We start from the raw sequence: 24,875 nt of genomic DNA, 5'->3' as shown, positions 1-24,875 counted from the left end.
GCTTAGGTATAGGATAACGTTACAGTATGAGTAGGTATTAAAAATTGAACTAAGAGTTGTGCCCAATCTCTGTATATTTTAGATGACAGGAGGGTTAAGATGTAAGTGCAATACAGTATGGATAAAACAGTAGGTAAGTTTTGCATCATGTGTAATTAGGTAAATAGATATATGGGCGGGTTTTCAATAGATGCGAATAAGTTGAAGTTGTAGGTATTAAGTATGTGTATTATTAAAGGAAGATAATTTCAGCTTTCAGTTAAGAGTCATGGGACATTTTGCATAACAAGGAGTATTGGTTCAGTTTCGTATTAATCATTGCAAAACTATCTAGGAGGAGACATAGTTATTTAATGCAGGTCGCTTTGCTTCTGAGTACATACTTTGGCTGTTAAGTACCTAACTGGATAGGAATGAACTCTAATGCATGTCTTAGAGGTAGAAATGTATAGATGTTCAGTGATGATTATTAAGCAGTTAGAATGTGAAGGTTAAGGGTTGGAAGTTAAATTCCACTACAAAGGTGTGTGCAATGTAGGAGTTTAGTGGCAGCTTGGGGGTGGGGGGGATAGAGCAGATTGTTAGCTTTCAAGAGACGGGGGTTATTAACTTACAAATAACATTAGGATGTAGTATTTCAAGTAAGGTTTGGTTGGGGGGGGGGGTTCTTAAAACGAGTTCTTGCTGTGAATATCGTACAAGAAATAACAAGAGATTGAAGCTCAGTTTATCATTTCCTATGAAACTAATAAACTAGCAGTGGCAAGTTGTGTGTGAAAAAAGATTGTAGAGATGATTTCCCACATGATTGGCAAGTTTATTTTGGACTCTCTCAACTCTCTAAATGTGACATCAGTATTCTATCTTGGGACATATGATTCGTATGGGTAGAGGATTGTATCGGGATTCAGGTACTTTCTGAAGTAGTAGAAATATGCAAGAATTTTTACAACAAATTTAGTAACATATTTAGTATAAGTCTTCCATTTTAGATCTGGAGTGAAAGGGAGTTTATAAAAGCAAGAGGCTTCCCTAAATGAGAGATACATTTAAACTGGAGCAAAGCAAGGATCTGAGCATTGGCAGTAAAACTGTTTTAGGTATTCCATGCAATAAGTCACTTTTCTTGCATTTCACCACATGCTCAAAATTGGAAGAGGGAGAGAATCAGCAATATGTTGACCACCAAGGCTCTTTGAAGAGCTGCCATAGATAGCTATGCCATCTGTAACAAATGATTTTAGAATATGATTGAGAAAATCATTAATAGAGAATATTTGATATTCAAACACTATTTTAGTTGTCATATGTTGGGAATGTTTTATTCATGTCAGAAGATAAAAAGAGAGAGAAACACTTGGACGACGATAACATTTACTTCTATTCCATTTTTGTGGATGAACATTAAAGGTTAGAAAAACGTAATAAAAAGTGCACAAGGCCATAACTAAAAACTGAGACCTAAACAATAGCGCAATTGTTTCCATTACAATAAGAAAACACTTGTTCAAAATGTGCACAAAAACAACCAACACCAACAGACAAACACAAGAACAGCTGATTTCTGCCATAGTTATGTTTACTGCTCTCCCACTGTCAAACATGCTCCTCCTCATAGTGTGCAGAAATTTAAATTCAGGTGTTTGAATTAAATTTGCCCATGCAAATCACATATTGAATGGATTGGCTTTTTAATTTGTGTGTCTAGGCTACTCAGCTAAATCAGTCTTAATCGGTTAATTTATGAGTCAGATTCTAATCGCACTGGATGAAACTTGCACAAATAAATTATTTTTCTAGTAAATGATATCTTCTTACTTCTATTCTGTAGGTCAAACAGCAGCAGACTCATCATAAATACAGCAAAGAACTTTCATACTCCCTGCTAATAGACTCAACTTCCGGTTCACCAATTTTTTTTTTTTGAAGTGTGATAGCACGAAATATGTAAATTTACTTACAGAAATCTTGCCAGCGGTGACACATCATTGAGAATAATTTAGGACAAAGTTGTCTGCTTCTTTGACCAAGTTCTGAGAGTTGATAACTGACTATTAGGGTTGTTTTTAAAAACATGCTCAGTTGATGAAGAGCATCGGATTTGGAAGTTGCTTTTTAGTTTGTCTCCTCACGGAACAGAGTTAGACACCAAGGTTGTTTTTAAGTTGAACCACAAATAGACAGAGTGTTATTTGAATTTCTTACAATGAGATTACCAATTCGCATACCAGAAATACACTATTGAGTTGAAACCAAAAATATATCTTAAGACATAACTTATAAACAAATGATCCAAAATTTTAGGCAACATAATTTCATAGATTTTAACAAAATTTTATAAATTATATAGAGTTAGAGTCTTCATTTACACCATAATATATTACAATATTTGTGGCAAAAATAAATGTAAGTGATACCAAAGCTGAAATATTTTTTTGAGTATTCCAAAAATGTTGGGTTTTTTGTTCTTGCAAAACATCTAAAAAGAAAAAGCAACTTACCTCCTCTTCTTCATTTAATAATTCAAACATATTTTCCATGTCTATGAAAGATTGCTGGATCATTCTTAAAAAAAAAAAAAATTATATACATAAATAAAACATGATATATATTTAACTAATTTTTTTAGTATTAAGAATTTTTTTTTAAAGAAATATTGGTATTAGCTTTATTAATATATTTAAACTTGTTTAATATATATATTAGCTAAAGCAGTTTACAATTTGAAAAGCACAAAAAAAAATTAAAATAGGTATTGTTAAGCACAAACAGCCAAACTAAATATAAGCAGTCATTCAGGATTAATTGCTAAAATGTTTCATGATTTTAGTGTTATTTTAATGGAAATAAATCTATTAACCTAAATGGAGATAAATGTTTATCCTATTACAGAAACAAGAAAGAAAGACAGACAAATGGGCGGCGACAGATAAGTGGGTAGGCAGAGGCAGACAGAGACAGATAAAAATCTGTATACTCACCTATAATAAGTTCCAAGCCAATTTAAAGGTGAGAACAACTGAATAATGTAGGTTCCAAAGAGGACATAATCACCCGAACTGAGTTCGAGTCCATTTAAACCATGCACCACTGCCCAGGCACACAGCATACATCCCCCTATCAGGCCAGTGACAATCACCATACTCTGGAGGGCATTCAGAAGATTCAAACTGGCAGTAGATTCCCATTCAGCAGACTAAGAAACAAAAAATATTACAAAAGTAATTTTTATGAAAAAACTGCAATAAAGTTTTGATGCTGTAAAATTGGATGAATCAAATGATCAGTAATTCAATGTCAAATAATTCTGTAGAACCAGAAATAAAAAAGGATGAAACCCTAAAATGTTTTAGTCATTAAATTAATGGCTAATGGTATGAATTCTATAGTTATAACACATTAAAACATACACACACACACATATATATATATATATATATATATATTAGTGACGAGACAATTCCAATATTTTTCTCAATTCCGATACAATGACTGATTCTTTATAAATCTCAAAATATTTAACTACTAGCTGTACCCCGCCACGCGTTGCTGTGACTCAGTTTGTTAAAATGGAACACATTCCTCAAGAAAAATTGCATTTCGTATTGTTTACTTACTTTTAATATTTTCTGCAAAGTTTTTTTCCTCAAAAAAAGATTCCTTTTTTACCATAAATTGTTAGGGGGAAGGTTTTGTTTGTTTTGTTTTTTTTCAGGAAAACTTGCACTTTTTTTGTTAAAGAAAATTGGCAGTAAACATTTCTCTTTGCAAACGGAATTTTTATTATAAAAAGAAAAGATGAATGCTTTATATGAACACTGTTAATAGTTACGTGAAAGTAGAGAAAATTTTTTATTTTTTCAAGAGAATGTACAAATTAATTTTTTGTCAACAGATGTTAAGAAAATAAACAGAAGAATAAGGACAACATTTAATGTCCCCAAGGGAAGAAAGTGTTTGTACACGTGGGGGAAAAAAATTATGCGAAATCTTATGCACGGCAAGCTTAGCAATTCATTTAATTTTTGAAGTTAAATAAATCTAATGTAAAAATCCATTTCGAGATAAATATTAGTTTTCTTGGTATAAATCAAAGATAATTAGTAAAGTCAACTCCTAAGATATTGAAGTAAATATTACAAAAAAGAAAACACCTTGTTTGTGCTAAGGAAAGCGGCAGTAGTGAAATTCATTTTGCTTTGAGTTATATCGTAACAATGTTTACAATCGCAATGTAATCTGAAAAATGGGAACATGTAAGAAACAAAACGAAAGCATACGAAACGCAGTAAACAGGAACTGAGGTTTTTAGAGATGCATATAGAAATGCATTGTTTACATTTTTAAATGTAGTATTTCTCTATCCGAGTCGGTCACTATTTTAAAGCACACATATAACGATGTGTTACAAATCGAGATTGATATGTGCGTAATTGCTTTAAGTGAAAATTTGACATCTCACATTTTGTAATGCGCTAACTGTAAAATTAATCTTTAACTCTGTAATCGAAAAAATGTAAACAAAAAAAAAAACATCGAACGAAATGAAACTAAAGGAAAAGGAAATATTATATGTTAATGAATAAAAAAAAGAAAAGAAAATGAATCACCAAGAAAAGAGAATCGTTTTTTTTTTCTAGTGGAATAATGTTTTGAAATAAATTGTAAATAAGCAATGTATAAGTAGGCATGGTGTGTTTCCTGCAATAGGAAGCATTTCAGTTTTTGTATGCAACAGCAAAATCCGTAATCAGTGTGCATTCGTGAACGATGAAGCGTCAGTGTAAATAGGGAGCAAGGAAAGTAGGAATGTAATAGAGAGAAAAGATTTTGCAACTTCGATTGATTCTTACAAATTTTGGCAGTGAACTCTCACCAGAAAAAATTTAGGAATGTACGATTATCGAGCAAGTGTAGAGGTAATAGGCCTATAGCACACCTCAGATAATGTGCTGCAGTTTGTGCATATTACATTTGCATGAAATGTCTCTCGTTTTAATCCTATTAAGGTCAAACTTAGAGGGGAAAAAAATGAGTTCATTTTATTTATATAGAGAAGAAGATAAACTAGTAAATTTTACCGATTACCATAAAAACTCGATGGTAAATGTTCAGATATTTTATCAAACATAAAATGAAAACACAAATGGTGATGATCTATATATTTTACTATTACTGGTAGTTTAGAATCATTAAATATTTATTATTTTATCATTACGAGCAGAAGATGTCACTTTCAACAACATCAAATAAAGATGATTTTTGATGTTGGAAAATCAGCAGATATTTTTCCAATTTTCATACCCCCAAAGTTCTGATTTTTCTATTCCTCATTCCGATTAATCGTCCCAACACTAATATATATATATATATATATATATATATATATATATATATATACACACACACACACACATACTAGCAGACTACCTGCTTTTCCCAGTCATAAGATACGCGTAAATATTATATTTTAATTCATGCAGATTATGTATTCATTATTATAGAGACAATTCTCCATCAATTATTACATTGAACCTAATATATGGTAGTTAGATCAAAACTATAAAAAAAATATATGACTAGGGTACAGTCAGCTAGAATTGAAACCAAAACATACAACTCTCTACCTTCATTCCTAAGCCTCTGAGCCTCGGCCATATGCATATATTATATAAATTCACCTGTCATCCCTTTTTTAAAAGTTGAAATTGTCTGATCGAAGACAAGATGCAAGCAAGTAAGCAAGGTCCAGGGTTTTATATATATATATATATATATATATATATATGCAATTATACAGGGCACTAAATTTCATCAGTATACCATTTAATATTTTTTAGCTGAGAATCAAAGTATACTAAAAAAAAAAAAAAATGAAGAAATAGTTTTAAAAAATATGCAATCTACACACACGTTCACTTTTATAGACATATGTCTATAAAAGTGAACGTGTGTGTGTGTACATTTCCCTACAAAATAACTGTCTATTTTTAGTCTACAGACTCAAAATTTGATATACAGGGTACTGAAATTTGGGAAAAATCGATGTGATCGGTTTTTGGCCAGAAATTTGGCGATTAAGGAGTCAAAGTTCAACGATTTCACCTTTGAGAACTCTACCAAACTCCTCTGACAATTTTGGGTCTACACACTTGAAATATTAGATACAGGTTCCTTGGACATGGATCTAACTTAATAAATTGATTTGAGCCCAAAACAATACATTTTAAGGGGTCATAATAGAGGTTAAAGTTAAAAAAAAATTGACCTCTGCGGTCTTTTCCAAATTACTCAGACAATTTCTGGTCTAAATATTTGAAATTTTACATAAAGGGGATTCAGAGATAGTGCAAGCTTTTTCATCAGTTTGGGTCAAAACTTTTTAGTTACCAATATATAGATGTATGTATGCATGTCTGTTTGCATGTCTGCCTTAAACTTTCAATCGAGGCACCGGATTTTACCAAGATCAGTATCGTTTTAAAGTTCGACCTTTCATACGACAAATATCAAAAAATTGGCTAAAAACATTAATATCTTCCCCTTCAACTAGGCACTTTTCTAAAGGGGGGGGGGCATTTTTCGCCGATATTTTTTAAAGTTATCCTCTCCTTTTTGTGTAGCCTTAATTTTAAAAAATGTTGCTTCCGGTTTGGCGGTGGTCGTAACAGCATAAACGTTAGGTTTTACCCAGTTCTTTTCCTCCTTTACGGTACAGGTTCGAGCTTGCCTTCCTACTACCACTTTCTTTTTTTTTTTGCTCAACATACACATCCAAACACCCGGGTAACGCCGGGCTGAAATGCTAGTAACTTAATAATTTAAAAAATAAACTTGTATTTTACCAAATTAATCAGTTATCTCAAAATGTATGCATATAAGCATATGAATACTTTTTTAGTAAATAAATGAGCGAGTTTGAGCAGATTCATAACTTGCCTCATTCACTAATTGATCCAATGAAGCCGATTTCAAATGAAATCTCAGCTGAAACATGTATGCACATATGTTGCCAACAATGTACGATTAATAGAATTTACACAACCTATAATTGATGTTTGTTTTGTTTGGTTTTATTTTATGCCGAGTGTCTATGGGCTCAAGGAGCCTCTACCTCTGCTCTAGCTGTCGTATAAAGGGTTCTTTTTAAATTTTTTTATAAAGGTCAATTTTTCTCGGTATGAAAGTATGATGTAGAGATTGTTTTTATTAAATAAATCCTTAATATTTTTTTCTTTGTAGAAATTATTCCTTGTTACAAAATCAGTGCATTCAATTAATATGTGTTTTATTGTCAATGGTGTTTGACAAGATATACAGATGAGTTGGCTTTTTTTCTTTTTTTTTTTTTAAATATGAGTGGGTTCAATGTGTATGGCATATTTTTATTCTTGTTCGTTTGACTTCTTTTCTGTTTAGTTTCGTATTTTGTTCTTGATTTTTAATTTTTGGCATGATTTCGTGAAGTTTGTTAGGATATTCATTCCAGTAAGTTTACCATTTCTCTGTTGTCTATGTGTTGATATGTCTTAAGATCTGTGTATGGAAGTTTAAAATTTGCATCAATTGGGAGATTTAAAGCGGTTTTTGCTGCTGAATCTGCTAATTCATTACCCAAATGATTTCTTTTTGATTGTTTAATTCTGTTAATTTGTGGAGTAATTTTGTGATTAGGGGATTTTCCATCTTTTTATTTTTGATAACTTTTAGAGTAGATTGGGAGTCTGAAAGGATTATAAATTTGAATTCTTTGTTATTGGAGGCTAGACTAAGAGCTAGGACTAGAGCATGTATTTCGGCACTGAAAACTGATGTTTCTTTTAGGAGGTTTGTTTTTTGGTTGATTTGTTGAGTATTGCTCCACTGACTGTTGCATTATTTTATTTAAACCCATCTGTATGTGTGTGTGTAGTTTGGATACTTTTCTTTGATTTTATTGAGATCATCATGGTAAGTTATTGGATGAGTATGTTTCTTTTCATGTTTACTTAAACTTAGATCAATATTGGGGGTTAAATTTTCCAGGGAGGGGTTTTGAGTAGGACAATTTCATGGATTTTGGTTATGGGTAGATTTGCTTCTTTGGAAATTGGTTTTATTCTGAATCCAAACGTTTTGGTTGTATTTTCTTTTTGGCCAAAAAGGTGTTTATGATTTGGGTTTAAAGTGCTATTGTGTGCTGGGTTTGTGGGGTTGGCTGTTAATTTTGTGTTGGACTTTAGACCAAAGTTTTGGTTTCTGAGCATTGGAGAGGTTTCATGTGCTTCTGCATATAGGCTTTCTACTGGGGAGGTTTGAAACGCTCCCAGTGCTAGTCTTAGTCTGGAGTGGCATATTGTGTTGAGGATTTTTAGATATGATTTTCTGGTGGAGTGATATATAAAACTTCCATAGTCTGTTTTTTATCTGATTAATGCTCTATATAGTTTAAGTAGTGTGTTCTTGTCAGCTCACCAATCTGTATGGGCGATAACTTGTAGGAGTTCTAGTGTCTTATTGCATTTGTAATTGATGTGTGAAATGAAGTTAAATTTTTTATCAAAAATGATTTCTAGGTGCTTGTGTTCGTTTATGAATGGAATTATTTCACCTTCAATCTGTAAGGTAAAGTCAGGGAGAGTTTGTGTTGCTTACAGAAATGGATGCATTTTGTTTTAGTTTTTAAAAATTTGAAATCATTTCTTGTTGCCCATTTATTAATTTTATATTGTGTTGTAATTTTCTTTTGATGGTGTGAATGTATTTTGATCTGAAGCTGATTGAGCAGTCATCCACGTGTAAGGAGCTATGTATATCAGGAGAGGGTTCTTTTATAATATTGTTGATTTTGATGTTAAAGAGAGTTGTTGACAAAATGCTGTCTTGAGGCACTCCTTGATTCTGTGGGTCTGATAAAGTAGCCTGTGCAAACTTGGAAAGATCTGTCTGTTAGGAAGTTTTTGAGGAATTCAGGTAGTTTGCCTCTTAGTCCAATGTTGTGGAGATCTTTTATGATGTCGTGTTTCCAAGTAGTTTTGTATGCTTTCTCAAGATAAAAAAAAAAAAAAAAAAAAAAACAGATGTTACATGTTCTTTATTAATGAAAGCTTCTCTGATGTAATTTTCGAGGTTAGTGATGTGGTCTATACATCCTCGATTTTTTTGGTATCCACATTGAGTTTTTGAAATTATTTTGTTATTATCTAAATACCATATAAAATGGTAGTTGATTATTCTTTCAAATGTTTTGCATTATAGTAGCTTGTGACAGCTTTTGGTTTCTGAGCATTGGAGAGGTTTCATGTGTATTTCATTGTGTAGTTTTCTGTGTTTGATGTATCTTTTCCCAATTTGGGTATCGGTATTATTGTTGCTTGTTTCTATAAAGTTGGGAAATCTTTGGTTTCCCACATCTTATTATAAATTTTGAGAAGGAGTTTTAATGATTCCGGTGGAATTTGCTTAAGAAAGCTGTAGTGCACTTCATCTGCTCTACAGCAGAGTTGTGGAATTTTTCTATGGCGCTTTCTAGTTCATTGAGTGATAAGCTTCCATTGTAAGGGTCTTGGTTTTTTAAGTTAAAAGTTTATTTTGTATTTTTCATGATTTTTAAGTATTTGAAATTGTTTATTGTAGTGTTTGGATGAAGAATTTTCAGCAAAGGTTTTAAGCTAGTATGTTGGCAATATCTTCTTTTTTTTTTTGGTTATTGTTTTTTTTTTTTGTGAGAAATTTTTGATTGGGTAAGGATTATATTTTCCTTTCCAGATGACTTTGGGTGTAGTAGTGGTGTTGATTGTGTTGTCAAATTGTTGCCAGCAGATTCTTTTGGATTCTTTGTTTTTTGAGTTTTAGCTCTTTGGTGTTTGTATTCTATTAAGTTGTTGGTTGTTTTTTAAATTTTCTTAAGGCTGTCTAATAGCCATTTTACATTCTGGATTGAACCATGGTTTGTTTTTCTAGAAGGAAAATTTTTGGAGTATGCATTTTTTTACTATTTTTATGAGTACTTCAGTGAATTCTTCCATTGTTTGGATTTGGTGTTCTGTTAAATTTGGTGAACAAAGTTCTTTGAATTTGGCCCAGTTGGCTTTGTTTGTGTTCCATCTTTTGAATGGAATTAATTTAATAACTACCTTCACCATTCATGCTCCTAGGAGACTAACTGCTACAGTATGCTATGAGGATGTAAAGTCACAAACTCAAAATTAAAGAAAATCGAACAACTAATTAACAAAAATGATTTATGCCTCCTCAATCAAAAAAATCCCACTTAAATCTAACAAATGGATCAACTAGTGACATTGATCTTACCATGTACGATCCATCAAGCTTCTTGGATTATACATGGAGCACTTACAAAGAACTACCCTATTATAATCAATTGATTGGAATTTGCTTAAGAAAGCTGTAGTGCACTTCATCTGCTCCTACAGCCGGGTTGTGGAATTTTTCTATGGCGCTTTCTAGTTCATTCAGTGATAAGCTTCACTACCCTATTATAATCAATTGATTATAATAGGGTAGTGATGCCATGACAATTCCGTTGGATGATTTGTTGTGATTTAATTTTTATCCATGAGGTTATTTAATTTTTCTCTATTTCCATCTCTTTAGAGGTAGAGGGTTTGTCAGAGTGTGTTTTTGGTCAAGTGTTTTATTGAGTTTCTTTTTTTTGTTTGGATCTGGATGTCGATCTGAGTCTTGCTTGGGATGTTGCTGTTTTGGCTTCTAGTTCATTTTTTCCCCTCTTGATTACTTGTGTTTGTTTTCTTTTTTATCCAGGGTGTTTTTAGTTTCCATTTTTTCTAGAATTTGGAATCTATTTTGAGTGTCTATTGTTTGGTTTTCTTTTCTGAAGAGTTTTTTATTTTCTGTTTTATCATTACTCATATTTTTATTAATTTCTGGTGGTTGTTTCGTTAGTTTCTGTGATATTTTTTTTACTGTTTCTGTTGTTGATGGAATTTTACTTTGTTTGGATTTGTTATTTCTATTGTTTTGCTTTCCAGATTGTTTATCAGTTCCTTATATTGATCACGTATTTCATTATGTTGGCATGGTTTAGTTGACTTTTTTGTTATCTCAGCATATGTGTTGTTTTTCAAGTATGTATCAACTATTTTTCTGGCTTCTGGAAATGTTATATTTTTTTTGTACTTCCATTATTTCTTTTTTTATATGTTTTACATATTTTAGAGAAGACCGGGTGATCTTCTCTGCAGTTAGCGCATTTCACCTCATTTATGCATTCTTCTTCGGTGTGGTCTGGCTCTGTGTTGCCGCATTTTCCACACACTCTTTTTCCTTTACAGATTTCTTTATGATGTCCATATTTTTGGCTGTTGAAACACCTTAACGAAGCTGGAATATATTGGTCTACTTTTACATTTAAGTAGCCAATCTTGATTTCTTTGGGTATTGTTGGTGTAATGAAAGTATATATATTGGTAGTTATTTCATTGTGTCTTTATGTTGATACGGATGTGGCTGACTACTTGTTTTTTCAATTCAGTTTTTAATTCTTCCTCTGTTACTAATGATAGCTTGTAGCTTCAAATCATTCCTTTTGAAGTGTTTAGTCTTTCACGGGGAAAGACTTTACACTTATACTCATGGAAATTCTTCATTTTAAGTAGAGATTGGGCATCTTTATTGTTAGTTACTTCAACTAGTATGTTTCTAGCTTTATTTTTTTGTTTGTTTTTTGTTGATATCTTTTCTATTAGAAAAGGTGATAAGTCTCCAATCTTTTTCTTTTCAATTAACTCACTCAATCACTAGGAATCTTGGGAAGTTTCTGTCACCTATAGATGGTATGGTTTTCCTAGTTTTGGATTTTTGTTCCTCATCTAAGCTAGAGAGGTCAGAGTCAGGTTTCTTTTAAGAGTTTTGAGGAAGAAGAATTTGTTTTATCAGCCATGTATTTGGGGTAGGGGGGTATTTTTCATCAACCACACCCCCTACCTACCTCGGAGTCTAAGAAATGAGACATGGTAAAAAGGAGGAAACCCATTTGCATTGACCATGTTGGGGTTATGTGGAGGATATACACTTTTGGTAAGGAGTTCTCAAGCATTTCCTATTTCATGTTCATTATATCCTCCAAAATGCATTTATTTAGATGGAGTGTTGAGTTTTGGTCTTTCCAATTGATTGACCCTTGTCACCACCTTCTAGCACTTACTTGATTCGCTTATTTTTGGTGGTGAGGGAAAAAGTTGTTGGAAGTATCTTTGAGTTTTGTTCTTTGCTATGGTAGTTCGCATTTTGGCTATAAGTGCTAAGGATTGGCGTGACTAGCCGATTATATTTTATTTAATTGGAATTCATTATTGAGATGAGTATCATTAACTTTGACATAATGAAACTTAGTTAAGATAATGAAACAACTAAAAAAAATGAGGGTAACTGGCTGATTAGTCAGATCGGGCCTCTCCGACCGCACATCTAGTCAAAGTAAAAGCCGAAGTGATGTGCTGCGATGCCTAGACTTCTATGCAACCAGGTCTAGGTTAGCTCAATCACTAGGATCACATCCTAAAGCATTACCGGTAGCAATCTATGGCTAACTGGTTGGTCTACTGAAGGATTTTTATCTTCTGCAGGGAGGCAGTCAGCTTATTCTGATGCTCTACCAGAAGATGGAGAGAAAAAGAAGAAAATAGAAATAAAGGTTTTATACTTCCTATATTTATTCATGGGTCCGATTTACTGATTTTGTAGAGTAAGATAAAAGGTAAAGACTTGTAGTGGATTTTGTCGTTTTTTATTCTCGGCCCTGCAGAACATGATTAAGCTCTGCAAAAGGAAAGCATTTATGATGTTCTTGGCTGGTGAGTTTTAAGTCAGGAAGCCAGTAGGGAAGTGGGGGGGAGGGAAAGGAAGGGAGAGGAAGGGGACTGTTTTTGTTGTTTTAGGCTTTGCAGAACATGATTTAGTTGTGCAAAGAGTTAAAAAAAAAAAAAAATGTGTTAATGAAGGTGCATTTGAGTCAGGAATCCATCTTCAGACAGGCTGGTGCAACCAGGCTATTATTGATCACTATCTTATAAGCACTGAAGTTTTATTAGATTGACAGTGAAGAAAACAACAATATATATATATATATATATCTTCTAAAATGATGAGCAGATCATTATGAATTTTAGAATATATATTCCAAGCGACAGTAAAGAGAAACATGAGCTCTTGATTTGTGCTGTAATTGCCCTTCATGCCGTTCATGAATTGTTTCGGGATTGTTTAGATATCTTAAATGATCTCTCACACAAATATCTAAAAGATCAAGATTTGGTGAATGAAAAGCCCATTCTTCTTACATTCGACCTGATTAGTCTCCCTGCATATCATTGATTAGCAATGCATCAAAGACTGTTGGAGATTCAAGATTGAAATTTTGTAGACGAGTTAGACATATTCTAAAGTTCATTTATTTGAATATGATTGGGTTACAAAAAAAAACAAAAAAAAACTGAACTTTATTAATTGTGTCTATATAGGTATGTAGGGTTAACACTATTCAAACAGCATAGAAGGCAATTTTTAAATTTCAATACTGATTAATCAATTTTTTTATTGTTATTTAACGGAAGCATTTGTTATAAACAATAACTATTTCATTGAGGGGGGGGCATAATACAAGAACAACCACCCATTTAAAAATTCAAATATGTCAAATAGGCATTAGATTTGATTTACAAATGCCAATAGTGCAAGATTCCTGAATTTCAATTCCTTATTTTATTTATTTTTATTTGAACCCTAAGTTTAAACTAATTTCTACAATCAAAAAAATGTAATGAATTTTTACCATCATTGGAATACACTGAACCTTGATTTTAAAAGTAAAGTAAAAGAGGCTTGATCCTAAAAACTAATAAAAAAAGAAAAACTTACAATAGAAATGAGCAAAAAAAATTGTCTCAATTTAATTTATATCATTCGGATTACTGTTCTCATCTTGAAGGTTATTCGCACAACGTTTCCAATGATGTGCAAATACATTTTGGGTGCATCTTTGTCCAACTCAAGCTGAATAATTTAAAAACAGATTATCAATCCGAATCAAAAAATTTAGAAACCTAATTTAGTTCCATCTTTCTCTTCACGATAACTTCCAATTGAATGATTTAAAATATTACAACAGAATTTAATTCTGACTCAATAGAATGCAAGTAAAACCAGTAATAATGAGTTATAAAATTGTACAACATTTATTCTAATCATAAAAATTGTACAACATTTATTCTAATCATAAAAATTGTAAATCATAAAAATTGTACAACATTTATTCTAATCATAAAAATTGTACAACAAAAATTTATGAAATAAACAAATTTTCTCACCTGATAATTAACAATTGCTTCTTTATAACGAGATTCTTCTAATGGAGAATTGTTGTAATATTTCACCTGAAGTTAAAAAATAAAATGAATTAAACTAAAATTCTAAACACTTGACCATATACAATGGCATTTGTCAACATGTTTAGCATTTATGTAAGGTCATTTTTTTTATGGATATTGCTCTAGACAAGGTATGAAACCACTTAATATAAAAAGCTAAAAACAAAAACTAGCTAACAGTGTTGGTGTTAGAAATATTTCTCATAGAACATGTTTTCAACTAAAAGACAAAATAAGGGAAGCAAAAGTTGGAATGTTGCTAAAAGTAAACGAAAGGTTCACTTTTCATTCTCCAAGCGTAAATGCGTTTGGCATTCATACATGCATTTGGCATTCATGCGGTGACATTTTTTGTTGTACATCGATCATAGCATACTCATATTTGATGTGTTAAGAGAAACATTAAATTGGGACAGTTTAAAGAGATGCCGAACAGGAAGTTTTGATGGTTTTGCCACATTGAAAGAATGGGGGAGTTATTGGGTTGCTAGACGTAGAACAACAGAGATGAAGGTCAAGGAAAAGATGGAAGTGATAAGAATGAAGTTGCAAGAAAGATGGATACATAAAGACCTGGGCAGATGGGTTAGTTTGGAAGTCAATTTCTAAAAAACTAATACATGGAAACATGTAAAATGGATGCCAAACATGATGCTGTATAAGACAACTTATTTTCTCAGTAAGGGTTGGGGGGGGGGTCATGCCTTTCTAAGGTGTTAGTGAACACAGGACACAGATTACTGTTGGCATGGTTACATAAAAATAAAATGGAAAGTTCTTGGGTTAGTAGATGTAGAACCAGTTGAGATAGCAAGGTTAGTTGGCGGAAAAAGGTCAAAGAAATGAAAACTATTTGAGAGAAAGATGGTAAATAAAGACCTGGCCAGAGACAGGTTATTTTGGAAGTTCATTTCTCAAAGCTGTCCAACACATGAAATAGATGTTAAATTGTATGTCCAAATTAAAAGATTAATATAAAAAATAGAAATAGTAAAATAACAATTCACTCAACTGTTTCAAAATTGAGAAGAGAGTCGACAGCTTTAGAATTTGCTTCATTGTCCATTAAGTTCATTTTACGTCGGAATTTGATACGCCATTCAGTCACTAGAATTGTTACAGCTAAAAAGAAAATTAAATAATTAAAAAAATCTTTAAAGAAATAAACAGATTGAGTTAAATATAATTTCCAGATTTAATAAAATTTATAAATTAAAATATTTTTAAATAAAATCCATTTAAAATTGAAAATCAATTTTTTGACATTGAGAAAAAATGAATTTAATTTTGTTTTTTTTTAATTAAAACAAATTTTAAAGTTTAATTAAAACAATGTAAAACTATGTCAAGTTAGCACAGATTTTTTGATTTTTTTACTTTATCTTTACTTTCATTCCAAAAAAAAAAATAAAATAAAATAAAATTCTTTGCATCATAATATTGTAAAAATTCATTTGATTAATAATTACTTTCAATTATGGCTGACACATTTACTATTATTCAAGCGTAATTTTTTGATAGACTAGCATTGCAGTAAAAGTGCATCTTATAAAAAAAAAAAAGCTAAATTTAAGATGAATTTCTTAACCTCGAAACCATGGCACTTTGTGACATCATACACATTTCAACTAATTTAAAATCAAGAGAAAATAAGTATGTAAGGGAAAGGAGACAGGAAGTCATTTTTTTTTAATGAAACAAAAGTCATTTAACTGAACAGCTTGAAGTCATAACCTTCACAGCAAAATTTTAATTTTCAGAGCTGTCATAAGAGGAAAAATCTCATAAAAAAAAAAAAAATTTTTAAGCTGATTTTGATCAAAAAGTGGAGAACTCACATAAATGAGAGACTTTTTACATTTAAGTGGAAATTTGATTTTTCTGAATTGTTTAAACTCGTTCAATATCCTGCTTCTCATTAGTATTTCTAGTTCTTTTTTGTTTGTTTTTTTAGGTAGTTTAAGATGATCCATGTATTTGTTCCAACACATGCTACCTATGAATAATAGGTCGAAGAGTTTGACTGTTGGACTTTCAAGTATTAGCAATGTCATGAATTTTATTTTGTTCTGGTTTGATACTTTTTTCAGGATCTTTTGGTCAATGTATGTCAGATTATTTCTCTTCTTTCATTTTCTCACATATTTCTATTCTGCAATGAGTTGTCCACAACTAGTTTACAGAGTGGTAGATCTTTTTGCTAAGTCGTGTCATTAAGATTTTCCATGTGGCTGGTAGGTTGGTAGGCATCTGAGTGCAAACACTGACCCCATGATCCCGATTCCCTGTCTGCATGTCAAGGTTGTTATGCAAATCCAAATCATCAGATATCTGCTGTACCTTTGAAAATTTAACACTGTCACTTTGATCACAGGTGAACAATGAGTGGAGATCGAAGAACTCCCATGCTACAAGTTGCTTATTACATATAGAAAAGTTATTAAAAGTTAAAGATTTCTCTACTGGGCAACACCGGGTTTCCATGCTAGTTAAATGTTTTATTGTCTGACTAGCTGGGCTACCTGACGTTGTGTGGGACCATATAGACAATGAGAAAATTGAAGTTAATTTTGAATGTAATTGTTATTCTTTGGAGAGAGGAATTTTTAATGTGTATGTATCATTTGCTATTTCAAGCAAAAGAATATTTACGTACACTAGGACGGCTATTACGCATGAAATAATCGTACCTTCCCTAGGACAGGTAATTTACAGAATGTATATGAATGCTGGCAATTGGTAATTAGAAAAGTTCCTTATAATTGTTTAAGCAAAGGAACCTTGTCTTAGCATTAAATTTAACCATTGATTTGTGGCCCCATTCCACAACAAACTCGAGATTCCATTCGATATTCTGCTTCTGTATTTCTAGTTCCTTTTTTTTTTTTTAGGGAATTTAAGATAATCCATATCTGTGAGATGGTTTATTTGTTGCTTTGTGTTTAATTAATCTGCAACATTGCACCACCTGGCTATGTTGCTGGCATCGTTGCTACGATAAACAAATGCCTCTTTATATTCTTAGCTTTGTCTAATGTTGTCTTGCAGCCGCCAGTCCTAGTTTCCGTCTTTCCATGGTTTTCTTCAGAAAATTTTGTTGCATATTTTATGCATCTGTTTTGAAAATTGTATCCTTTAGATGCTATGGCACATATTACATTAGAGGCTTTTTTTTTTTTGCATGCTGTCTAAGAGGGAGAGACAAGTGGTTGGTGCACTAGCAAAGACATGAGAATCCATGGGCAAATGGTGGATTTATAGAGAAATAGGATACTGACAATTGTTAGAAGTTTTCTAGCTGAGTAAAGGGAGCCAATTTAATTGCAGCAGTCTTGGCAATATCTTCTATGTATTTGTTCCAACACATGCTACCTATGAATAATAGGTCGAAGAGTTTGAATGTTGGACTTTCAGGTATTAGTAATGTCCATAGACTAGAAAAAGCTTTGGATAATTACAGATTTCAAGGTAGTTCTATCGAAATCGTCATATTTTAAAAACCAAAACACTTAAAAGTCCTCAAAATACCATTTTGTTCAGAAATGAATATCCTTTCGCATTCCTTAATAAATAATCTATGTATATTTGAAAAGTTTTTATGAAAGTAATGATAAAAATGTTAACACTTGGAATCAGAGTTAACTTTTTTTTACCTTTTGATTTTTAAAAGCTCGGTACCACTTCCTATGAGGAATTTTGTCATGAAAACTTTCAGAAATAAAAAAACATCAGTATCACTGTAGGGGTACAAAATAAACTGGTCCATTCGTTTTTGTTTTTTTTGTCTTTAGAATAAGACTTCAACATGTGTATTGAATATATTTTCTTAATATTTTTCGAACTCCAAGTACTAAGTAAATTAATACTTTGTTTTAAGTGTTAAAATAATAATATGTGTTGATTTCTCTTTTGGTACCAGCTGCAATTTGAATAGTAGCGCTAATAGTTACTAGCCAAGCAGCAGCAGCAACTACTATCAGTTGTTTAGTTTGAAACTAGTTTTGCATAGTTTACAGCTTTATTTTTGAAAAAAAAAAGAAGAAAAAAAAAAAACAGTGCCCCCTAAAAAAAAGCCCACATCTTCACCTGCCATGTCCAGTGCTTTTAAAGGTGATGGTTAAGAGAGGAGGCTTAAATACAGTTGGTCAGAAATAAGTTTAGCATTAACAAAATAGTGGATTATCGTTTGGTTGATTAACAACTCCAAGATCTTAGCAAAGATGAGGAAGAGACTTAAGGGGTGATAATCAAGTGGGTCGGTTCCTTCACTGCAATTCTTAAACATTAATACCACAGAGGCAGCTTGCCAGCTATCAGAGAAGCAAGATTCAGCAAGGCATTTGTTGAAGAGTTTGAAGAAGACGAGAGCCAATTTAATGTTTATCATATGTGTTGATTTTCATCTTCAGCCATATTTGTAAAATTAATAGCAGCACACAATTATTTGGGGTCTAACAATTATTTACATGCATACTTTAATGTGTGCATAGTATTTTGTGGTGGTTCCTCCATGTAGGAAGGGAACAGGCGTCTTAAACAACATCCTAAACACGTAGCTCTTATTCTAAACCTAACATCTAATGAAACTTTCCAATTTTATATCACATTTCACATTTACAGTGGAATATTTCGTTTTCATTGCTATTTTACGACACTGGTATCCAATCTTGCTACAATCTTTGTGCAGATGCCATCCAAAGACCAAAGATTTGCTCCAAACAAAATCAAAATATGTTTACTTGCCGCACACAGCAGTTAAGCGAGACACACGGTCAATATACAAATGGAAACCAAGCTTCTTCACAAGGGACATTCTGTTAGCAAAAATAACCTCAATGATCACATTGGGATTTTACCATCAAGAAACTAGGCTTTCTAACATCTAGGAATCTCTGTAGGGGTGGGATTTTGCTGCTTGTTGGGTTTGTCGGAGGTATTTACGTTGATAGGGTACAAGTTCGTCTGAGTATCTACAATTAAAATACTTGTAAAATAGGCAGAGGGATGCAACATTTCACCAATGGGAGAGAGGCTGAAGCCTGACTGACAATTCAGAAAACTCGTCGCCAACCTAATAGGTCTTGAACCCTGTCCAAGAGCGGGAGACTGGTAGCAGATGCACCGGCCCAAATGTGACAGCAATACTCCATACATGGGCGAATAGTGGTCTTGTAAAGGTACAGGATACTTTCAGACATAACTTTCTCGCACGTTAGAGAACCCACTTTCCTAGCGGCAGCCGCAGCAATGACCTTCTTGATATATCTGTTCCAACTCATGTTCCCTGTGAACATTAAGCCAAGGAGTTTAAACAAAGTACTTTCAGGTAATTTATTGTTAGCCATAGCTAGTGGTAGTTTAGAAGACTTCTTGTAATTATTAAAGGAAACAAGCTTAGTCTTGGCAGCATTGAATATCACCATCTGTTTTGTTTGTTTGATGAGATGTTTAACTAGCAAATCAAACCTCAATTTATTTCATGCTGGAAAAAGAAAAAAAAAAAAACTTCCCTTTTTTATATTTTTGAAAACAGTCTTTTTTCAAAGATATTCTTCATATTGTTAGATTTTAGATATTGTTTTCTAGTGGTATCGAAGGCTCTACATTCTACAAAAAGATGCTTGACTGCAAGTTTTCTGACTGTGGGGTATATGGTTAGAAAAAAAAAAAAAAAAAAACGTACCGGGCATATCTGCATCGCTCTTTGGGAAAGAAGAAGGAAAGGATGGCTAGCCCATTTATATACACAAAGGGCATCTTGGAAAGGCAGGGCATGATAGGAGAAGCTTTTTTTTCCCTGTCTCTTCCTTTTTTTTTTTTTCTAGATAGGATATAAAAGTCGGGAAAATTGTTCACTCGGGATCATTCAAACGTACAGTTAATTCCAGTTTCGACGTTCATAGAAAATCCGTCTTTCTTTCTTCCCACTGACACGCAAATTAACTGTACATTCGAACGACCTCGAGTGAACAATTTTCCCAGCTTTTATATCCTATCTAGAAAGAGACAGGAAAAAAAAAAGCTTCTCCAATTATGCCCTGCCTTTCCAAGATGCCCTTCGTGTATATAAATGGGCTAGCCATCCTTTCCTTCTTTCCCAAAGAGGGATTCAGATATGCCCGGTACATATTTTTTTTTCTAACCATATACCTCACATGCCCCCCTGATTTTTGAGATCAATAAGACACTTCATAATCCTTCATCCAAGCAGACCTCCTCCTCTCACGTTGAGGTCTCCGGAGGACAACTTCTTGGGGGGTTGATGTTTTCAGGTTCACTACAGACGTTCTCGCCCAGTTGTAAAGAACCATAATGTGGGGCTAAGTCGAATTGGAGTGCATCGTTAGTTTCTTGGTGGATCTCGACATCGTCCTCTTCACTGCCATCAGTGCGCACCAGCAGGGTTACACGACGCAGGTCTAGGATATGCCGGGGAACGCCATTCACCATCACGTTGTTCTTCGACTGCGTTCCCGTTACGACCCCCCTCCCCCAGCGAGTGGTACATTTTGCATTGGGGAGCTTTACCCACACCTCCTTGTCCACTTTAATGGTAGCTTCTTCACCCTCAATTCCTACCGTTTTGTTGCACGGATGCCGCCACTTATATGCGAAGATAGCTCTATGAGTCACAGTTGTCTCATCTTGTCTGGTTTTCGGTGAGATGTTGTACCAAAACACCACCTCCATGGGTGAAATGTTGCTTTTTTCCGCAGCAGCCTTGATGGTGCGAGGATTCCTCTCCACTATCCCATTGCCACTCGGCTGATACGCTGCCCTAAAAAATTGTCTTTCTCTCCACTTATCACACACCTCTTTAAAGGTTTCTGATCGGAAAGCGAGGCCATTGTCCATTAACAGTTCCTCAACCGGCCCTCTCTCCAAAAATATTTCTTCGATGACCCCCTCCGATCGCCCATGCAGCTTCTGCCCTGATCTCTCTCCATATGGCAAACTTCACCGGTCCACAGTCGACCATCAATAGATACAGCTTATGGTGATAATGGGTCACATCAATGGCCAATCGCTTCCAGTCCTCCGCAATGTGTAACTCTCCTGCTTTGTATCTGGTCCGTCCGGGGTCTATCGATTGGCACTCCTGACAGTGCTCTACTACCTCCCTGACCTCCTTCTCTGTGGTTTCCGGGTAAACCTCTCTTGCCAGAAATAACGTCCGTTCTCGACCAAAGTGATGCATTTCATGTAACTTTTTAACTTCCTCCCCTGCACAGCATACTGAGGAAACCTCCTTTCTCTCTTGCAGTCAGGCCTTCTTTACCCATGTCATCGAATCCGCCTTGTTCTTTTCTGATGGGATCAGCACTACAGATACCCTCAACTGGAATTCCGCTATCAAATCGGCAAATGATCCAAGCCTGCGCTTGATCAGCATTTCTGCAGCACCTCTGGTTCTAACTCTCTTATCGTCAGTCACTGTCGACCTGATCCATGAAACTACCGTTGCCGAATCAGATTTGATTTCAATCGTTTTCAATCCCCATTTCAGGGCCAGATTGATTCCTTTCATAGCGGCCTCCAGTTCGGCTACGTTGATATGGAAATAGTCGTTTTTCTTTCTTAGCCACGCTGCATCTTCCGCAGCTACACCTATCTCTAATACAACGCCCAATGCCAGACTGCTGGCATTGCACCAAATCACCCCACGTCTCTGCTGCTGACGTACCATTCCCCCTTTACTGAGTTTTCTTTCGTCACTCTCACAATTTCTTGTAGTATGTTCCTAACCGCCTTCGTCACATGGCCCTCCCAGCCATCAGTGCCCGTTTGTCGTTTAATAAAGCTGCACGCTATCCTGAGCCAACTGGCGATTGGATAGTGTCCCACCAGTCTCCCGCAGACTGAGAAGAGTTCTCATTTTTTCAGGTCAGTTCCGATTTCGAGTATTGCATTTCCTCATCTAAAGACAAGGCTTCCTTTGCCATCTCGGTATAGTTTCAACCCCAACGCCGCTCCTCCATCCAGGGACTCCGCCGGTTTTGCAGTCAACCTCACGACATGGCCTCTCACTTTCTCCGCTGTCACCTCCGCTTCCTCCACGAGAGGTCCTGGATATGACCTTAAAATATATGGTGAGGCCCCAGCTTGCGAGCTCTGGGGAGTGTGGAGCCACCCTTTAATTGCCATTGCTCCCAGGTCCACTCTGACCCAGAGTGGTAGTACCTGTTAGGGTCCCAACTATGGGTTGAATAGAAACTGACTTGCAAAAAACAAATATATTTTATTAAAAAAATTTTCTTCAAAATTATCAAATTCGGCATTAAATAACCTGAAAAGGGTTGATATGCCGTAAAACAAAAACAACCAACCAACCAACCAATCCTCACCGAGAATGTCGTCAATGTCCAAACTAGTGACCTTGTCCACCGTACAGCCTTTACTCAGCACTGTCTTCAGCACGGCAGTCATAATTTTGGGGGCTGAGCTCAGCCCAAAGTCTAACCTCGTCAGGCAATACATCTTCCCCTTGTACCGGACCAATTGATGTTGCCAGAGTTTTTCATCTACATGGATCTGGAGATAAGCTGACTTCAGGTCGACAATCTTAGTGTCCCGCTCTATCCTCCTCCATTTCCTCATAACCTCTTTGGATACGTCAATCCCCTTTCCAGTGTGGCAGGCTACGTATCTGTTTAATTCTCTGAAATCCAGTACCGGTCTAACTTTGTTCTTTGTGTGTTGGACCACCATCAGTAATGGTAGCACTCCTTTTTTCCCCCCCTGTCCACGGTTTCAGAATTCCCTCCTCTATCCATCTCTCCACTTCTTCCTCGAATCCTTTTCTTATTTGTCCTCGCAGTGTTTTCTTGTAGCAGCTTACTTTGTTTCATAGTTCCGGAGGCCCGGAGGCCCGGAGATCCATTTCCATTCCACCGTCCACCTCTCACCATCGAACCTCGCCAGGAAATCCTCGTCCTCAATGCAGCAAGCCTCCAGTTTTTGCGTTCTGATATTTCTATCACCTTTCACTCCTGCCATTCCTTCTGCGCAGAAGCGTCCAAAAGTTACTTGGCCCCCTCTCAACGTAGCGCCCCCCCCCAGTTAGTTGATCGCACTTACACCTAAAACCACATCAACATCACCAACCAGACGATCCAACACCAGGGCTCGTAGGCCAATAGGCACACCTTGCACCAGTACTTCCGCTGTTGTCTCTCCTAGGCATTTCACCTCCCTGCCATCCACGGTCTTAATACTCCTGGCTCCACTCCATGATTTAGCGACATTTTTTGTTACCAATGTCGTGGTGCAGCCTGAGTCAACAAGGGCCATGGCTCTCGTCCCATTGACTACTACCGGTAACTGAGGCAACGTTTCGTTGTGCGCCATTTCCACATAGAAGGCGAACCACTGGTGCAATGGATCCCCTTTACTCATTTCCCTGGTCCAGTGTAGCAACGCAATAGTGGTAATGTGCCCCACTCGTCCACATCGGTAGCAAGTGACCCTCTGTCTCGGCTCTTTGCAGTCCTTGAGGAGATAAGGACCCTGGCACCGGATGCATTTGATGGCAGGTCTCCCCTCCTGTTGCCTCGCTGCCTGTCTCTCGTCATTCAAGTGAGGCCTCATGCACTTATTTCCACTCACAGCTGCAGCTATGATTGGGCCCTCAACATTCTTGACTAGGACTCTGGCGTGGACCAAGAGATCGTCCACTTCCATCGTATTGATCTCACTGATTCTCTGCATGTTCGGAGATTTCTTCTGGGAAGCCGTTCACTAAGTATACCTTTACCGTCATCTCCAGGCTCCTCCCCACGTAACCAGCCAATCCTGCCAGTCTCCTGATCTCCGCAGCAAAGACATCAACAGACTCGCCAGTCCACTTCAAACTTGCAAGTTTGCCGAGTGCTTCAAATGGACTCTCAGCGAAAGCCAATTTCAGTCTTTGCTCCACTGAGGCAAGGTCTCCCTTATCTTCATCGCGCATCTGCTGGTAAATAGTGAGGGCTTCCCCCTCTAAGTAGACCGGCAGCAGGATGACCACATCTTCGATTTTTTGCAACCTTGCCACCATCTTTAGTTTTTCCAGCCACTTAATTAGGTCACCCTCCCAAGTGAAGGGTCTCAACATCTGAGTTGAGAGTCTCCAGTCAGCCATGTTAACCTGTTTGATACGCTGAAATAGCATCTAGTATTGAAATTAAAGTTTTCCTTTTAACTGCCAAATACCGTTAAATGTTCATGCAGAAAATAAAAAAGAGGTTTTTCTTCAGCTTGCAACACTCTCGGTACATACAAAAAAAAAAACAAAAAAAAACAATCCTTTCCCTCTTCCAGTTTCGACGTTCGTAGATTAAACATCATCTCACCGAAAACCTGTCTTTCTTTCTTCCCACTGACACGCAAATTAAACATCATCTCACCGAAAACCTGTCTTTCTTTCTTCCCACTGACACGCGAATGAAACATCATCTCACCGAAAACCTGTCTTTCTTTCTTCCCACTGACACGCGAATCAAACATCAT

The 24,875-nt window shown here is 35.2% G+C and overlaps 1 protein-coding gene across 1 annotated transcript in view; it reads right to left on the bottom strand.

The window, feature by feature from the left end:
• LOC145263665 (ATP-binding cassette sub-family B member 6-like) overlaps positions 1-24,875 on the bottom strand; it is a 240,895-nt gene that overhangs the window by 93,914 nt on the left and 122,106 nt on the right. Inside the window, exons 9-12 of the mRNA XM_080120537.1 lie at positions 15,400-15,509; positions 14,328-14,393; positions 2,982-3,196; positions 2,502-2,565 (exon numbers count right to left, since the gene is read on the bottom strand). Coding sequence (XP_079976663.1) covers positions 2,502-2,565; positions 2,982-3,196; positions 14,328-14,393; positions 15,400-15,509 — 455 coding nt within the window. The remainder of the gene's footprint in view (positions 1-2,501; positions 2,566-2,981; positions 3,197-14,327; positions 14,394-15,399; positions 15,510-24,875) is intronic.

The sequence above is a fragment of the Euprymna scolopes genome, chromosome 39, assembly GCF_053919585.1.
Source record: "Euprymna scolopes isolate OS-2025 chromosome 39, ASM5391958v1, whole genome shotgun sequence".
Lineage (NCBI taxonomy): Eukaryota > Metazoa > Mollusca > Cephalopoda > Sepiida > Sepiolidae > Euprymna > Euprymna scolopes.
Note: the sequence above shows the minus strand (reverse complement) of the source record. Positions and strands in the feature narration are given on the sequence as shown.